Consider the following 20,212-nt stretch of genomic DNA (forward strand, 5'->3'; position numbering starts at 1 on the left):
GGCCATAGGACTAGAAAAGATCAGTTTCCATTCCAATCCCAAAGAAAGGCTTTGGAGAGTACATCAAGGCTTTGTTTGGCAAAGTACATCTGAGAAATGCTGGGCTGGATGAAGGACAAGCTGGAATCAAAACTGCCAGGAGAAATATCAATAACTTCACATATGCAGATGACACCACCCTTATGGCAGAAAGCGAAGAACTAAGGAGACTCTTGATGAAAACAAAAAGCCCAGATGTACTCTGCATATAAATTAAATAAGCAGGGTGACAATATGCAGCCTTGATGTACTCCTTTCCTGATTTGGTACCAGTCTGTTGTCTAAAGAGGCAAGTCAGGTGGTCTGGTATTCCCATCTCTTTCAGAATTTTCCAGAGTTTGTTGTGGTCCACATGGTCAAAGGCTTTGGCATACTCAATAAAGGAGAAGTAGATGTTTTTCTGGAACTCTCTTCCTTTTTCCATGATCCAACAGATGCTGGCAATTTGATCTCTGGTTCCTCTGCCTTTTCTAAAACCAGCTTGAACATCTGAAAGTTCATGGTTCACACACTGTTGAAGCCTGGCTTGGAGAATTTTAAGCATTAATTTACTAGCGTGTGAGGTAAGTGCAATTGTGCGGTAGTTCGAGCATTCTTTGGCTTTGCCTTTCTTTGGGATTGGAATGAAAACTGACCTTTTCCAGTCCTGTGGCCACTGCTGAGCTTTCCAAATTTGCTGGCATATTGAGGGCAGCACTTTCACAGCATCATCTTTTAGGATTTGAAATAGCTCAACTGGAATTTCATCACCTCCACTAGCTTTGTTCAATTATTTCTCAATAAAACTGGGAAAAAGGGGCATAAGAAGTCTTATGTGGCTAGTGAATATATCACTAACATTCAAATAGAATGAATAAAACATACTGTAATGCCGGTCAGGATGCAGGTTAGGAAGCAACAGTGAGAACTGGACATGGAACAACTGACTGGTTCCAAATAGGAAAAGGAGTATGTCAAGGCTATATATTGTCACTCTGCTTATTTAAATTATACGCAGAGTACATTATGAGAAATGGTGGGCTTTAAGAAGCACAAGCTGGAATCAAGATTGCCAGGAGAAATATCAATAACCTCAGATATGCAGATGACACCACCCTTACAGCAGAAAGCAAAGAACTAAAGAGCCTCTTGATGAAAGTCAAACAGGAGAGTGAAAAAGTTAGCTTAAAGTTCAACATTCAGAAAACGAAGATTATGGTATCTGGTCCCATCACTTCATGGCAAATAGATGGGGAAACAGTGGAAACAATGACAGTCTTCATTTTCTTGGGCTCCAAAATCACTGCAGATGGTGATTGTAGCCATTAAATTAAAAGACACTTGCTCCTTGGAAGAAAAGTTGTAACCAACCTAGATAGCATATTCAAAAGCAGAGACATTACTTTGTCAACAAAGATCCGTCTAGTCAAGGCTATGGTTTTTCCAGTAGTCATGTATGGATGTGAGAGTTGGACTGTGAAGAAAGCTGAGTGCTGAAGAATTGATGCTTTTGAACTGTGGTGTTGGAGAAGACTTTTCAGAGTCCCTTGGACTGCAAGAGATCCAACCAGCCCATTCTAAAGGAAATCAGTCCTAAACATTCATTGGAAGGACTGATGAAGCTGAAACTCCAATACTTTGGCCACCTGATGTGAAGAACTGACTCATATGAAAAGACCCTGATGCTGCGAAAGATTGAAGGCAAGAGAAAGAGATGACAGAGGATGAGATGGTTGGATGGCATCACTGACTCAATGGACATGAGTTGGAGTGAACTCGGGAGTTGGCGATGGACAGAGGCCTGGCGTGCTGCAATCCATCGGGTCACAAAGAGTCAGACAGAATTGAGCGACTGAACTGAACTGGATTGACCTGTATCACCATAGAAGCTTAAAGCATATAGCATGCTGGTTTGATTTACATATATAGTGAAATGATTACCACAACAGGTTCAGCTAACATTCAGTATCTCATATAACACCCAGTGTTTCATAAGTGACAAAAAAAAAAGAAAATTTGTCTTGTGATGAGAATTCTTGGATTTACTTTTAACAACTTTCCTGTATATCATAGAACAGTGTTAACTATAGTCATCATGTTGTACATTACATTCCTAGTACTTATTTATCTTATAACTGGAAGTGTGTACCTTCTGACTGTTGTTTAGTTCCTAAGTCCTGTCTGACTCTTTGTGACCCCATGGACTGTAACCCACCAGGCTCATCTGTCCATGAGATTTCCCAGGCAACAATACTGGAGAGAGTTACCAGTTCTTTCTTTAGGGGATTTTCCTGACCCAGGGGCCAAGCCCACGTCTCCTGCATCTCCTGCATTGGCAGGCGGATTCTTTACCACTGAGCTACCAGGGAAGCCCACCTTTTGACTACCATTCCTTCATTCTCCTTCTCCTCGTAATGCATTTATCTCATTCAGTTCTTCATTAGTCACTCATATGTATTTTGCTTATCTCTGCCCTAAAAATTCTACTCCTACTACCAACAGGCTATATAATGCTGAGAGAACAGTAAGTACTAATGCTTTTCTGACACTTGATTAACCACTTGCCTTTAACACAGTGATTTTCATAGAATTGAATTCAAGTGACTAAAACAAAAAAATGACTCAAAATTATTCCATCAAGTTTTACTTTCTTTACAGCACTCATCAGTATCTGAAATTATCCTGATTTGTTTTTCTCTCTCTTGCACTTGAATGTAAGTCACCAGTCCTTGTCTTATTCACTACCCTCTTCCCAATACCTACAACAAAACTGAGCATGCAATGTTCAATAAATGAATTACAAAAAATTTGGCTTTGTATAACACTAAATCAGAATATTCCCTACCACCTCTAAGAAAAAGTCATACACTATTGTATTTTTCATCCCTTGAAACTGTGCCCAAAGACAGAAAAATACAAAAATAAAAATTCTATTTTCCCGCATGTTTGCAGTCACTTTCACCTTTTGTTGCCACTCAAAAGCATTCTTCCATCTGCAAGCAAAATATTTGAAGAGAAGAAAGCTTATATAGCCAGAATGCAGAAGTAAAATCATTAAGGCATCTTGATAAGTACAATGGTTAAAAATATAAACAGAAGAACCTGTTTAAATGCAGGAGCTTTTTTCATTTTGAATCAACGATCATAAGACAGTGTTAATTTTCAGACATTCAACAATATTTGTCAGTCTTAAGAGTAAATGATCAAAAGCTTAATCTAACCACATCATATACAATCCTATGTTGCTTCACACTTTGACAGAATTATAAAATGCTTAAGTAAAGTGAAAAGTAAATAGTAATCAATAAGTACATTCAAGTTATAATCTTTCAACTCTGCTTAAGGGCTCTCTTTTAGTATTTTTTCATATTCATTCCTCCTACAGAGGAGAACTGCCTGGGCTTGATAATATCATTGCTTGTGACCGTAGGCAAGTTTCAGTTAGTTAACCTCTGTGCATGAACTCCTCAACTGTAAAATGAGCAAATGGGCACCTATCACATATGGCTGCTGTGGGAATTAAATAAGATAGTCTAAGTTAAAAGGTTAGAACACTGCCTGGCATACAGTAAGTTCTCAAAAGCTTAGTGGTATTGCCATCATCTCCCTAAAATGTCATATAGTGAACTCTGAAGAACAGTGACTATGATGTAAGAAAATTAGTGACTGGCTACAAGAAAAGATGAGTCATCACAGCTGGCAGTACTTGTCTCTGACAAGTGCAGGAAGGACCTAACATCTACTGAGTGCTTTATGTGCCAGGCACTATGCTGGGCCCCCAAAAATATTAACCACTGTGACAGACTACTGCAGTTATGGCCCCCACCTCCTTGATCCCCTCGCACGTTAACTCTAGATTTGCTCATGTGACTTGCTGGTCTATGACACTAGCAAACATGGAGCAAGCTGAGGCTTGATATGTGCTTGCACACTGCAGCTTTGCCTTCTCTTGCTGCTGGGAACTCTATTCCTACCCTGGGAACAAGTTTGGATTAGTCTCTTGATAAGAGGCCACAAGAAAATATCCACCCTGGGCTGAGGCCCCAGACATGTAGGGCCAGAGTAAGCAATTTAGACAATCTAGCTCCAGATAATAAGAACATTCCAGTCAACTAGGAAACATGAGAATGTTTATTGATTTATGCCACTAAATTTTGGGGATGGTTTGTTATGCAGCAAAAGCTAACCAAATACAACCTCTATACGAATGGAGACACTGTTTTACAGATGAGCAAAGATTCCCAACACTAGTAACTCAGGTTGGTTCCAAAAGGTTTTTCCACTACATAAAGCCACCTCTTTATGCTATACTCTGAGGTTCCAGATTAAAAGGGGATCTCTGGAAACTTTATTCTAGAACCCTTTTTAAAGCAGTAAGTAATCTTTCCTTTCTACCAGGAATCAGCACACTATGGTCGAAGGGCCAGATTCAACTCACTACCTGTTTTGTGTGGTTTATGAGCCAAGAATGGTTTTTACATTTTAAAATGGCTTAAAATAAAAATAAGAATACTTTGTGACACATGAAAATAATATGAAATTCAAATTTCAGTGTCCATAAATAATTACTAGAATAGAGCCATGCTCACGTATATATTATCTATGGCTGGCTGTGCTGGAGACCATATGGACATCAAAGTCTATCTATTTCCTATCTGGCTCTTTATTTTCAAAAAGGTGTGCCAATATCTGCTCAGAATCACTCTCTTGGCATATGTTTTTAAGTTAAACAAAGGACCTTGCCTGGCCTTTAGTGATGAGCAGACTTTTTTTGTACTTTTATCACCCCTTTTCCGTTCACTGGAAATTATTTTAGCTTATGTCATTTCTCTAAGTTCTCTTTAACTTTTATTTTTGGATAGTCTCTGAATTGGTCTAAGACAGACAGATAACTTCATTTTCAAAACAGTTATTTGGAACCATTGTGATCTTATATTGGCCAAATGGAACAGACCAAATAGGAAGGAGAAGATGATGTAGGAGAGAGATTTTATTCAGAAGGCCTCTAATTTCCCAGACCTGAGCCTGTGTAACGACCACACAGAAATGGACTTCCCTTCTATTCCTAACAGAGATTTCAGGGCAGAAGTAGCTATAGTCTCCTCTCTTTTGTGAGATTTGTCTCTAATATTCTCTGGCCACAGTGAACTAAGAACTTTAGGACTACTACCATTCTACAGACATCCTGCTGCTAATCAGTTAAACAAGACATGAACTGAAGTAAACACTGATTTCCTTTTATATAAGAAAAGAGGTGACCTCAATTTACTTGCCATCCCCTATCTTTATCACTTTGTCTTACTATAAGTAAGACTCCCTTGATAGAGATCATAAGCCGTGGTAGAGACTCAGCTGACTCTTGGACTTCGCATTAGCACAAGGGATTAATAAAGAAACTGCCACAGAAGCAACCACCCTTGGAGAAGGGCATGGCAGCCCATTCCAGTATTTTTACTTGGAGAATCCCATGGACAGAGGAGCCTGGCAGGCTACAGTCCATAGGGTCATAAAGAGTTGGACACAACTGAAGCAACTTAGCACGCACACATGCACCAACTACCCTCCTCCAATATTTACCAAAGACTTTTGAGAGGCATTAGACAGATGCTCCTCATGGCCAATGCAAATGTGAAGGTCCTTAGAACACTGAAGAAAATGAATACGTCTGTATGATCAGTCCAAACTTAACTGAACTATTTTGTTAAGCCTCAGGCAGTTGAGTCCATACAGAAAATTTACAACAGAAGTTTTATATGTTATTTGAATTAAACATGTTTAGAAAGACAAATTCATTTATTTTTGTGACTACTTAATAGGGATTTTTAGGGTATAAAAAGTGTTTCCCAGGATGGCCTCTCAATTTACATTATTATACAAGTAAATAAGAATTCTAAATTTTAACTGTTAAGCTTGCAACAATACGGTAGTCAGGTTGTAAGTCTGCATCTCTGGTATATACAATAATTTACATCTAAAGAATATGGTTCCATTCTAACTTAGAATTCCAAAGAACGAACAGCTATCCCAAACAGCAGTTTTTCCCCTATTAATAATTATTTATCATCAACATACTAGGGTCATCAGCAATTAAAGACTGAAACATTAATTTGGGGATGTTCCTTAGGACTCTCCTTGCCTAAGAACCAGGAACTTTGATCTTAAAAGGGCAGCCGAGTAAGGTGACCAATAGAAAGCCTTTATCTGAAAGAACTATAATAAACTTAACTAGTATATGTTGTTAAAATTTATACACTATGGACTTCCGTGGTGGTCCAGTGGTTAAGACTCTGCACTTCCACTGCAGGGGGTATGGGTTCGATCCCTAGTCAAGGCAGTTGTGTATGCCGCATGGTGTGCCCAATAAAAGTTATACGCTCTATCTCAGTACCTAAAGAAGAAGCCTTCCCCCCTCAATCCTTTCTGCTAATTTTTATTTTTCTCTGTCTTCAAATTTCTAGTCAAAAAACACTTTTCTGAAAACTTCTTGGATTAATCTCATCCGGATCCAGTCACTGATATCCAAGCACATATCGTTTAAAATAAAAATAACTGTATTGTTTCTTACTTATACCGTTTATGTTCCTCTTATCTCAATATATTTAGTATTTCCCTTTGTCCTAATATTAATGCATTTTAATTAATGCATTATGATTCACTAATATCATTTAGGTTAGCACAAAAAAGAGCATAAAGATAAAAAGTTCATTTTCCCATTTCCAATTCTAATATATAAGGACCTACTCTCTATATTTTCGGTTTATGTGCTAATCTTCTCTTACTTCATTAGACTGAAGTGCTTGAAGCAACCCAGCAATGCAACATAGAAAGCCACAGGGAATACACCTTGATAGTTGAATAGATAAGAGTTCTAGGAACTAGGTGGTTGGTCCCTATTTCATGCCAAAATTGATATCAGCTTGTAAGATTAAAAGGAATTTCATAATCTTCATTTTACAAAGCAGTTCTAAAAACAATACTGAACTACAGTCTCTTATGCTTAATTAGAGAACATTTTGAAATGTTAAATCTAAATAGTATGGGGATAGTATTTGGAAAATCTAGCTACAGGGGAAACTCTGGTGCAAATCTAATTCTGCTTTTGTACTGATTTAACCTACACTGGAGAAAAGGTCTGTCATTAAGTCACAGATTATGTGAAAGAAAATGCAGGTCATTATTTTCAAACAGCAAATTCACACAAGGTTTAACAAACAAAATAACTTTCTCCACCCTCAGAAAAAGCAATATTCCAATTAAGCTTTTTAAACAGTTTAGATAGTTCATGCAAAAATCAGTTAGAAACAGTGTGCATGGTTTTCTAATGTAAGAAGCTATCCAAACCATCACTAACTGAAAAAGTTACTTTAAAAGAAAAAAATTCAGTGTTATATACAAAAAACCTCCCAAAAACTGTGCACTATTTTTTTGGACCATGGTTACCTCTGAAAGGAGCATTTGGGAAATATATTCCAGGCCTTCACCTTTTACTTTTCTCTGCTACATGTGAATTTTTATAGGGAAAAAAAGCAGATTTTTTAAAAATGAGAAAGTTCAGTCTTAATAAGCAGAGTATATAACTTTTTAAAATTTAAAGACCATGTTTTTTTAAAGCAGTTTTAGATTCACAGCAAAACTGAGAGGAAGACACAAAAATCTCCCATACACTCGCTGCCCAACACATGAATAACCTCCTCCTCTTTCAGCACCCCACACCAGAGCTCTTTCAGCACCTCACACCAGAGAAGTAACACTTGCTATAATCAATGCACATTCACTGACCATCATTATCACCTGAGGTTCACAGTTACTAAGTTTCATTCTTGGTGCTGTACAGTCTATGGGTTTGGACAAATATGTCCATTATTATAGCAACACCGAGTATTTTTACTGCCTCAAACATCCTCCAAGTTCAACCTATTCATCTCCCTTTCACCCTTCTTAACCCCTGGCAACCACTGATCTTTTTCACATTTTACCTTTTCTAGAAAGTCATATTGTTGGAATCCTACCATATGTATCCTTTTCAGATTGGCTTCACTTAGTAATATGCATTTAAGGTTCATTCATGTCTTTTCATGCTTGAAGGCTCACTTCTTTCTAGCACTGAATTAATATTCCATTGTCTGGATGTACTGCCATTTATTTACCCATTCACTGACTAAAGGATATTTTGGTGCTTCCAACTTACGGCAATTATTAATAAAGCTGCTATAAACAATAATGTGCAGGTTCTATGCAGACATAAGTTTTCAACCCTTTTAGGTAAATACCAACATGAAAATAACCTTTCAGAAGTTCTGAGTCACCCATCAATATCATGAGAATTAAAATGAAAGCATCTAGCACACTGCCATTCTGCAATGTCTTCAAACTTTATCAAAGTATATACTGAGCCAGGTCAGTATATTTTGGAGTTAATGTTTAGTCGATCTCCTCCTTTGTTATAAGGTGCCATTTCTTGCTGCTGTCAGTATATCTACTTTTAGAAGTACCTTCTCACACCTGTTGCTTCACATTTCCTATGAATCTTTCAGCTTCCAGAACATCTTGACTGTGCTTGTAAAATGCCTGAAAACAAGCTGCCCAAAGCCTACTTTAACTAAAAAAAAAAATTACCAAATATAAAATTATAATTGTCTCATTTTAAAAAATTCTTTCAAACTCTATAGGTGTTTCTTTACACTGAATGATGACTCAACAGTCCAAAATGTTTATATGTTGTGTGATTTCTACCTCCTTTTTCCTAATTTCTCTAGTTCTAGGGTTAGGGACAAAAGATGAGTTTATCATGCAAGAATTTGAGCTCTAGCTCATCATCCTCCTAACCTTTCATTAAACAATGGTTATCAAGGTGGTTAAAAAAGAGATGGTAAAGTTAGTTGAAACTTGGATGTCACTGTGGGGTTTCCTTTCAGAGTTGTAACAGAAATTTAATTCCAAGTTACAGTGTCAGGCACCTACTGTTTAGCCTCACATCACTACTAGCATGTGCCAACAAGCAAAAATAAAACAATAAAACTACATGGCTATCTATAACGTAAAGGGGTGAGATAGTGTGGGAGGTAGGAGGGAGGTTCAAGCGGGAGAGGACATATGTATACTTATGGCTGATTCATGTTGATGTATGGCAGAAGCCAACACAATACTGTAAAGAAATTATCCTTCAATTAAAAATAAATAAAAAAACACAACTGCATGGCCACCAATAAACACATTCAAATGCTAACAAGACAATTACAGCAATATTATATTATATTACAGCTATATTATATTAACATAGCTTTTAAAAGTTCACATTCATTATGCCATTTTATCCCATGAAGTCACCCTGTAAGTCAGGGGTCCATTTAACACATGAAAAACAGACTGAAACTTCGAGTTTAAATCACGTGCACAGAACCACACAGCTAGTCACAGACGGCAGAATCCAAAACCAAGGACACAGTGATACAGAAAAAGAAATAATCTGTAAGTCAGGCCTATCTGAATTTAAATCCTACCATTTATGACTTGTAAGATTGGAATGGACAGTCCATGACTCTGTTCTGTACACTGCTTAATCTCCAGTATCTGGAACCAGTGTAAGTAAATAGCAGGTATCAGTATATATATGTTAAAAAAATTACCCCCCCAAAAATCACTTCTTTGGATCTGTTTCCTCATCTGTAAATGGAAACCATAAGTCCCTGCTTCATATCTGCTGATGTAATGTATATACAAACATCTGGTAGTTATTTAAGAATTCACAGACCTGACTGTTTGGTGGTTTTTTCACAAGACCACTCATCCTTCACTTCTCCCATAGGCTCCAAGGAAGTAGCAGAAAACATTTCAGCATGACTGGCAGGCAAGCTGGTGGTAATGCAGATGGCTGTATAAAGAACTAAACTGGTGTGGTTCAGTAAGGTAGCCTGCTGTTCCCTTTATCTAACACAGAAATGACAAAGGATCTTCTAGAAGAATCTGTCAGCTTGATTGCTAATTTCAAAACAGAAAGTTCTGGTGAGGAGGGAAGCACCTAATCTTAAGATGCAAAAAAGAAAGGAGGGAGGAATATCCAACACTAAACAAGACAATAAGAATACTCAAGTGAGGAGATCCAGAGTACCCATACTGAAATAATTCAGCCTAAGAAGGGGCCCATCCACTTCTCTGTAATGTAGCATGTTCTTTCCAGTAAATCTAATAGATGAAGAGGTCTTTAGGACTACTGCTAAATTCTGCCAACAGAGATAGAAACAAAAGGTAGATACTTTTGACACAAAAGCTTAAAAGCAAAGGGAAATGGTGCTGCAAATGGTACCATCAAGAATATGAAAAGACAACTCACAGAAAGGGAGCAAATATTTGCAAATCACGTATCTGCTAAGGGACTTGTACCCAAAATCACAAAGATCTCTTGGAACTTGGTAATAAAGATAAATAATCCAGTATTAAAATGGGCAAAGGACCAGAGTAGACATTTCTCCAAAGAAAATACACAAATGACCAACAAGCACATAAAGTGATGCTCAACATTATCAGCCACTAGGGAAATGCAAATCAAAACTACAAAGAGAAACTACTTCACACCCACTAGGATGGTAAAACAAAACAGATGGACAACGTCCATCTGCAAACAAATGGATAAAGAAGTTGTGGTACATATACACAATGGAATATTACTCAGCTATAAAAAACAACACATTTGAGTCAGTTCTAATGAGGTGGATTAAACTGTAGCCTATTACACAGAATGAAGTAAGTCAGAAAAAGAAACATTAATACAGTATATTAATGCACATATATGGAATTTAGAGAGATGGTAATGACCACCCTATACGCAAGACAGCAAAAGAGACACAGACTTTTGGACTCTGTGGGAGAAGGTGAGGGTGGGATGATTGGAGAGAATAGAACTGAACCATGTATATTACCAGAAGTAAAATAGATGACCAGTGCAAGTTTGAAGGATGAAACAGGGCACTCAAAGCCAGGGCTCTAGAACAACCCAGAGGGATAGGGTAGGGAGGGAAGTGGCAGGGGTGTTCTGGATGCAGAGGACACATGTGCACCTGTGGCTGATTCATGTCGACGTATAGCAAACACCACCACAATACTGTAATTAGCCTCCAATTAAACTAAACTAATGTTTTTTAAAAAAGATTTACAATAATAAATAAATATGTATGGCTTGGTGAGGACGTGGACAAACTGGAACTCTCATACATTGCTAGCAGGAATGTAAAATGATGACGCTGCTTAAAAATGTTGGAAGATGCCTTAAACGCTAAAGATAGAGTTACCATATGACCAAACAATTCTACTTCTGTGTATATACCCAAGAAAACTGTAAACATACGTCCACACAAAAACTTGTACAGGAATGCTTGTAACAACATTATTTATAATTGTCCAAAAGTGGAAATGACTCAAATTTATCTATCCATTGATGAATGGATAAACAAAATGTGATAGAGCCATACAGCAGAATTTATTAATAAAGAAAAATAAAATACTGATACATACTACAACTCAGATGAACCTGAAAAACATGACACTAAGAGAAAGAAATCAAACACAGAAAAGAAAGGTACATACTTTATGATTTCATACACATGAAATATCCTGAATAGACAAATCCATAGGGACCGAAAATAGATTAGTGGTTGCCCGGGGCTGAGGGAAAATGCAGTTGGGAGGGCCTGTTCATTGGTACAGGATTTACCGGGGTGATGAAAATATGCTGGAATTAGATAGCAGAAACAGTCACATAACTAAAACCCACTGGGTTGTACACTGGGTGAATTTTACAGTGTGTGAATATTATATCTCAATAAACTTTAAGAGCAAAGGTGGATAAAAATATATGTACTGTGGAAGAAAATTCTCCTAACTTCACACTCTAACTTTCAGAGAGTGGCAAGTGGGAGTAAGAACACAGATATCTCATACTGTGGATCCTATGGATCCCCATGAAGACAGTGCCTGCTATTTCTCAGCCACTGGGAGAAATCCACTGTATTCTCCAAATAAGCCTCCTAAGGATAAGCCTCAAGACACAATTAGATACAAAGGCCACAGGAGCCTGCAGTTAAAGTCAAGAGAGACACTGAGGAAACAATGTAACGTTTCTCTCATCACGGAAGCTAGGTTTGCACTAGCCTACCCAGAGGACACCAGAACCTTACCACTAGCATCATCACCTCAAAACTGAATTCAAATGCTTTCTGGGTGGCTCACTGGTGAAGAATCCTCCTGCCAATGCAGGAGACATGGGCACAAGTAACAAATACATGTTGTTGTTCAGGCACCAAGTCATGTCCAACTCTTTGCGACCCAATGGACTGCAGCATACCAGGCTTCTGCCCTAAATTTCATGGAGTTTGTCCAAGTTCATGCCCATAACAAATAGATGGGGGTGGTACAATTCCAACCAAAGGAAATTTAGTCAAGTTTAATATATATTAAAGTTATTTAAACTGAAATTTAAGTGAAAAAGATAAGGGTGTATGCAGAAAATAGTACCTAAGGTTGCAGAAATATCAAGTCAGGCTTGAAGCTTAATTATAATATAAAGTAATAGAAAAACTAGCCAATAATAGAAGAAAAATACTAACTTCCATTTAAGACTTGTGGGCCAACAGCAGCATTATTCCCCCAGTAAAATGCCACTATATTCTATTTATACAGCAATTCAAATCCCCTGCCCCCCGCCATCACTCCAGCCACGCTCTCATTTTAGCCTCACAAAAACTTGAAAAGATGTCATTGTCCAGCAAGGTCAGTCTGACTCCAAAGCCTAAACCTTCAGTATCACACAATTCTGCTTCCTATAAAACTAAAAAATTACACTTTTTCTCAAACTATAAACAAACATCAAAGACAAAGATATTTTATTAAAACCAAGTGGTGAATGTGTATTTATAGAATTTTTATTCATTAGTCCTTAATTCTACTAGTATTCCTTATACATATTTTTAAAGTCCTTTTAACTTTACATTTACTGAATATTTTTTAAAAAAGCAAAAAATGAAACAAAAATATTTGCAACAAAGTGACAAAGTTTAATATGCCTCATATTTAACAGCCCTCTCAGAAATATACTAATCATAGACAAACCAAAAGAAAAATGAGCGAAGGACCTGAAAAGCATATTAAACACTGAGATATCATCAAATCTGGCAAAGATGAAAAGACCAAAATAACCAGTGTTAACGTGAAGAAACCCAGGCCTAGCCTCTACAGGCACTCTGGACCTGGTTGCTCCTGAATCACCTCATTCATATGTTTTTTAATATCCCACAAGTTGGCATGTTTGTCTCTCCCTTAACTGAACTCTTAAAGGACATCTTAATGCTTTCTACATCCCCAATAACTGGCGTCTACCCTCTAAGTGATACTCATGAATCACCTAAGCAGTATGTGCATGAAAGACAAAATCAGAGCAATCAGAAATATCTACGCCTGAGATGACAGTGAAGAAGGCTAGACTCTGACAGTATTACTTCCTGAGGCCTCTGCATCTTATCATCCACCCAGCTGCTAAAGGCAAAAAATAAAGATTGAGTCATCAATGACTTCTCCTTTCACATGCAGATTAAGAACAGCCAATATGTATTATGAAAATAAAGCCTTAAATTACTCAGAAAAATATCAATTTCTTATACTTTACCATTTAAAAGATTTGTAAGGCAGAAGTGTGTTTCTGATGAATAATCAACAAAATTGTGACTCTCAGATTTCCCATTTCTACAATGTATCCTAGTTTACTACTGTGATTAAAGCAATAACTACCTGAACCTAAAGATAGTTGGTACTACTAAAAAAAGCTATGCAAAAAACACTAAACAACTATATTCCTAGATGTAAGCCATATTTAACCTAGTGTTAAAGATTAATGTATCACAATGATTTGTAAGTTAAAAAACACTATTGGCATAAGTCAAATAAAATAATGACTGTAAGGAGAAAAAAATTGCCCTCATCTCCAAATAGGCCCTTTTCGTAATACAGATTGGTATGTTCTTGGTGGGATTACTGGTGACATACCAATCTTTCCTCTTGAAAATAAAGATATGTCTTTTACTAAATGTCAGGTGACAAATGAAAACTGCTTCAATATTTACCATTTTTTACTTCTACAGTTAAAAAAAGAACTTGTTCAGTAATTCACCAAAATCAAATTCAAACATAAATATCTTTTGGCTTTTTAACATTCATACAGAGTAGCATTTAATAAGTGAAATGGATTATATTGAAGATATTATTCTGAAATTACACATAAATTCATGATGATTCTCCAAAATAAAATAATAAAGAACATAATTATTGACATATAATTAAGAACATATATAATAAGTTTTGGCTGCTGAAGTTTAAAATTCAAAAAGAAATTTGCATTCAGATTAACAAAGGGGAAAAAAGGCATCCCAAAAGAGTCACTGCCTCAAAAGAGGATATAAAAAGTTTTAATGCAAATAGATTACTATAATAAGTATCAGTGACTAGCCAATCATAAATTCTTAACATTTCAGAAAAGCAGATAATTTTTAACTTACTGCCACAGATAAACTCATTTTAAATTTCATATATGAAAAATCCACTTTTTTCTGGGTAAAGGAGAAGAGAACTTAGCAAAAATTCTCATCTTATCAAAAATGTAGTCCTCATCTTATCAAGAACTACTAAAACCCAGCAAGAAATATAGGCATATTTAATAGATAATATAATGACAACATAGTAGATACATTTATCTAGATCTTTTTACTGGTAAAAAAGAGAGATGAAACTCTGATATAATAGAACACACAGTAAATGAAAAAGAGAAGGAAAATGGTTTATAAAGCAATAGACCAATATTCAAGATATTTTGAGTGAAACAAGGTATAAAATTCAGTATGTTACCTTTCACACTGAAAGGAGCACGAGACTGTGTGTGTGTATGCGTGTGTATACACGCTTTTGGTGGTCTATACCAAATCAGCTTTGGAGAAATACATATGAAACTGTTAAAACAAGGGTTATTTGAGGGGAGGATAACATGGTAGCCAGAAAGTAGTAAAAGATAAGCTTTTCCTCATTTCATCTGCTTGTGTATCTGAGCAATAGGAATGTATGTATATCAAAAGAAAAAATTAAAAGTACTTTACCTTGCACCATTGTTCCTAATGACTTCCACAGTTTCTTCAACAAAATATCGATCCTTGATGTACGCAAAAATATCATCACAAATTTCATGTAAGCGTGAACGATGGGTGAGGTTGGTCAAGTATAAAACTGGAACAATTAGTGGTTCTGGAAAGCTCTGAAGATTCTGTCTCGCTTTTCTTTCTGACTCAAGTGCTTCCTGATAGGTGAGTCCAGGTCTGCCCGTCACAGCACAGCTCCACACAAGACTGTTGCACAGAATGGTTCGCTCAAAAAAGTCGCTGATTCAAAAACAAAAACAAAAATGCATTACCTATCATTTCACAAGTTTTATATTAAAAGCTGACAAAGGATTGAGACTTTATTGCAAAATATTATACAGAATCATAGAACTCATACAAAAATTATACATTAATACAAACATAAGAAAAAGTATATTTAAACTAGACATTTATAGTTTTCAATTTAAAGGTACATTCAGCCAAAATTGGACTGTGATTTCTATCAGTTTTGAAACTGAGTGAAACAAAATAAACTCAGCCTTTCTTTTTCCTTCTAATTTTTAAGCTTTCTATTCCAAAGCAGTCGAACATTGAATTCAAGCACTTGACTATGAATTTTGAAAGGGTTTAACATAATAGTGAAAAACTGGGAAATCTACGCATCTAACAATAAGAGAAAAATTAAATAAATTATAGTACTTCATACAATGAAAACTCACAGTCATTAAACAGTATGAGAGTTCCTAAATAATGTAAACAGGAAAGACAACTTTCCAGTTTGCTTCCATCCTATATTTTTTTCAGAGTAAAAGCTTACCAAGACAACTAATGGTTCCCAAGAGAAAAAGTAGGTGGGACAAATTGGGAGATTGGGATGGACATATACACACTACTATATATAAAATAGATAACTAACAAGGATCTACTGAATAGCATGGGAATTCTACTCAATACTCTGTAACAACCTATTATAGGAAAAGAATCTAAAGTAGATATACATACATGTATAACTGAGTCACTTTGCTGCACACCTGAAACTAATACAACACTGTAAATCAACTATACTCCCAAAAAAAATGTAACAAGTAAATATATAAAAAGAGCTTATCAAAACAATATATAGAATACGGTCCACCTGTGTTAAAATAAAAAAAAAAAAGATGGAAGGAAAGTAGAGAAATGACTTAAGGAAGCATAAAATATTTCTGGAGTTATCATACAAAATATATTATATGTTATATTAATACAAAAATCAAGGTAACAGCTACAGAATGGGGATGGGATTAAGGGACTGTTCTACTCAGTGTTTTTCTACACTGCTGGGATTTCTTACTATGGCATTGACTTCTCTTCAAAACTTTAATTCGGTCATTTTTAAAATGCAAGAGCTCTAGTATAGAGATAGACTTCTAACGTATATTAAGTAGAAAAAACTCAATAACTGAATGATATAATTCCACATGCATTAATATAATAATAGCAAAAATGTCCAAAGGTTTGCATTTATACAAATACCATAAACAGATGTTCCCTATGGAGAAAGGGAGGAACTGGGAAGGAAGAAAATTTGTTATTCTAAATATTTCCATATTGTTTGAATTTTTAAAAGTATTTAGTTGATTGCTCGAGGTCTTAGTTGCAACACATGGGATCTTTGATCCTTGTTAAGGTATGCAGGATCTTTACTTGTGGCATGTGGGATCTAGTTCCTTGACCAGGAACTGAACCCATGCCCCTTGCATGGAGAGTGTGGAGTCTCAGCCACTCAACCACCAGGAAAGTCCCTATTTGAATTTTTATGATGAGTATTCATGCTTTTGAACTGTGGTGTTGGAGAAGACTCTTGAGAGTCCCTTGGACTTCAAGGAGATCCAACCAGTCCATTCTGAAGGAGATCAACCCTGGGTGTTCTTTGGAAGGAATGATGCTAACACTGAAACTCCAGTACTTTGGCCACCTCATGCGAAGAGTTGACTCATTGGAAAAGACTCTGATGCTGGAAGGGATTGGGGGCAGGAGGAAGAGGGGATGAGAGAGGATGAGATGGCTGGATGGCATCACTGACTTGATGGACGTGAGTCTGAGTGAACTCCAGGAGATAGTGATGTACAGGGAGGCCTGGCGTGCTGCAATTCATGGGGTCGCAAAGAGTCGGACACGACTGAGCGACTGAACTGAACTGATTCATGTTTTTGTTAACAAAAATACTTTTAAATGGAAAAGGTTAGAAATATGCAAAAAGTTGGACAATAGTTGCCTCTAAGTGGCAAGATTTGGGTAAATATTTTGCCCTCTTCTATATTTTGGTCTCCTTTTCAACAATTATGTGTAACCAACATAACTCACAATTCTCTAATTTTTTCTCCTTCCTGAGATCCACCTTTCTTTCTACCGTCATTCTAAAAATTGTTAAAAACTATTACATGAGTATTTCCTCATTAGTATATCTGTATGGGTTACCCTTACAGAAGGGTCTGATTTCCAAAGAAGATTTGGAGTAATTCCATTAAGATAGTTTCATTTGTATATTTGTCTGTAGTCTATAAGAACAACAAAAAATAAAACCTATAGAAATAAAGAGAAACTAATCATACCTTAACATAAATGAGATCTACAGAGATAATACATATAAGCCCAGTTATATGACTGTGCCTGCATGCTAAGTCATTTCAGTTGTGTCTGACTCTTTTGAGACCCTGTGGACTGTAGCCTGCCAGGCTCCTCTGTCCATGGGATTCTCCAAGCAAGAATACTGGAGTGGTTTGCCATGCCCTCCCACTAGGGGATCTTCCTGATCCAGGGACTGAATCCACGTTTCTTGGGTCTCCTGCACTGGCAGGCGAGTTCTTTACCACTAGCGCCATCTGGAAAACCCAGACTAATTCAGTACAAAGGAAAATCCTTTTGAAGTATGTACGCTTTAGTAATGGAGATAATGGGTGTACATCATTAAAATACAAAGTAAAAAGTGATTATCTTTACTAGACAGAGGCAGATATCCTTTGGGAATTCAGAGGAAGGGAACAAGGAGAGACAGGCACAAAAGATCAAGAAATGCTAGGAAACACCTTTGGGAGGAAGTGGCAGTTAGGATGAAATGGAAAAGTAGAGTTGAAGAAAAAATATGTCAGAGAGAAAAAACAATGAATATAATCTGATTTTTATAATAAAATCTATGTCAGATAAATAATTTATTAGCTAAGTGAAAGGCAAGAGACATACCCAATCAAGGGTTATCAACAGTGCAGAATAAAATGAATGAACAGATAGATCTTGGAAGAGGTCTTATTCAATTTTTACTGCCTAAAACTGCAGTTCACTTAGAAAGCTTCATAAAAAGTTTTAAATCTTTTCCTTTAGAAACAAACATAGGTTCCCAAGCCACATATTTAATGTGCATCAGATATTCTAATAATTTAAGCTATATCTAGTGGCTCAGAGGTTAAAGCGTCTGCCTGCAATGCAGGAGACCTGGGTTTGATCCCTAGGTCAGGAAAATCCCCTGGAGAAGGAAATGGCAACCCACTCCAGTACTCTTGCCTGGAGAATCCCATGGACAGAGGAGCCTGGTGGGCTACAATCCACGGGGTCGCAAAGAGTCAGACACGACTGAGCGACTTCACTTTCACTTTCACAGGTGACCTCTGCACTATGAGGAGAGAGGAAGAAGGGGTGCTAATCTCCACACAGTCAAAAATCTGCATGTAACTTTACAATCAGCTCTCCTTATTCACAGTCAACTGTAAGGAAGTGAGGTGAAATGAAAGTCTCTCAGTTGTGTCAGACTCTTTGTAACCCCATGGACTACACAGTCCATGGAATTCTCCATGCCAGAATACTGGAGTGGGTAGCCTATCCCTTCTCTAGCGGATCTTCCCGACCCAGGAATCGAACCGGGGTCTTCTGCATTGTAGGCAGATTCTTTACCAACTGAGCTACCAGGGAAGCCCCAACTCTAAGGAAAAATATACTTCAAATCTAGCTATTTTACACATTAACTAGTCTCTGCTTCTGCTCAGTCACGTCCAACTCTGCGACCCCACGGGCTATAGTCTGCCAAGCTCCTCCGTCCATGTGCAGTATTCCAGGCCAGAATACTGGAGTGGGTTGCCATTTCCTGCTCCAGGGGCTCTTCCCAACCCAGGGACCAAACCCGCGTCTCCTGCATCTCCTGCATCAGCAGGTGGATTCTTTACCACTGAGCCACCTGGGAAGCCCAACTAGTTTAAGACACTATCAAAAACAAAATGGTAGCTACACATACAATTTAAAATTTTCTTGTGGCCACATTTAAAAACTTTTAAAGAAATACTAATGAAATCAATATATTTTATTTAACTCAATATATTCCAAAATATTGCAATATGTAATCAATAGTGAAATATTTTACTTTTTTTTTTTTGGTACTAAGTCTTCAAAATCCAGTAAGTATTTTACAGTTATTGTGCATCTTAATTATGACAGGTGATATTTCAAGTTCTTAATAACCAATGGCTCCTGCATTAGACAACACAGCTCTAGCCATTGTAGGTCGGTATTTAACAGGGTGGGGTATTTGCAGCCATGGCAGGGGGAAGACTTTAGACTGAGCTGCAATAAACACTACTTATTTATTTTGATTAATTTTTTATTATTGGAGTATAATTCCTTTATAATGTGTTAGTTTCTGCTGTACAATAATGTGAATCAGCTTATGTATACATATATCCCCCCTCATCTGTGAGCCTCCCTCCCACCCTATCCCTCATTCTGAATAAACATTATTTAGATTTGTTATCACTGTTCAAAGTACTAAGGAGAGGGATGGTATAAGTACCACAAACCTCCACTAAACATGTAAATAGACAACAACCAGTGATGTAGAGCTACCTTTCTTCACCAGGTTTCCACAGCCTCTTGTAAAGGGTTTCTACTGTTTGTTTCCTTTGTGCGTATCTATTCTACAAAGCTGTTGTTACATTATAGCCCTGTTATGCACAAAATCCACCATTAGGAGGAGGGAGGCAGGACATACTACCACAGTGGTGTGGGAAGCAAGGGAAAATAAAGCCCAAAGCTATCTC

At 36.9% G+C, this 20,212-nt stretch overlaps 1 protein-coding gene across 1 annotated transcript in view; it reads right to left on the reverse strand.

Moving 5' to 3' along the window:
* BAZ1A (bromodomain adjacent to zinc finger domain 1A) overlaps positions 1 to 20,212 on the reverse strand; it is an 86,109-nt gene that overhangs the window by 58,992 nt on the left and 6,905 nt on the right. The window contains exon 2 of the mRNA XM_068990903.1: positions 15,150 to 15,428. Coding sequence (XP_068847004.1) covers positions 15,150 to 15,428 — 279 coding nt within the window. The remainder of the gene's footprint in view (positions 1 to 15,149; positions 15,429 to 20,212) is intronic.

This window comes from Capricornis sumatraensis, chromosome 19 (genome assembly GCF_032405125.1).
Source record: "Capricornis sumatraensis isolate serow.1 chromosome 19, serow.2, whole genome shotgun sequence".
NCBI classification, from domain to species: Eukaryota; Metazoa; Chordata; class Mammalia; order Artiodactyla; family Bovidae; genus Capricornis; species Capricornis sumatraensis.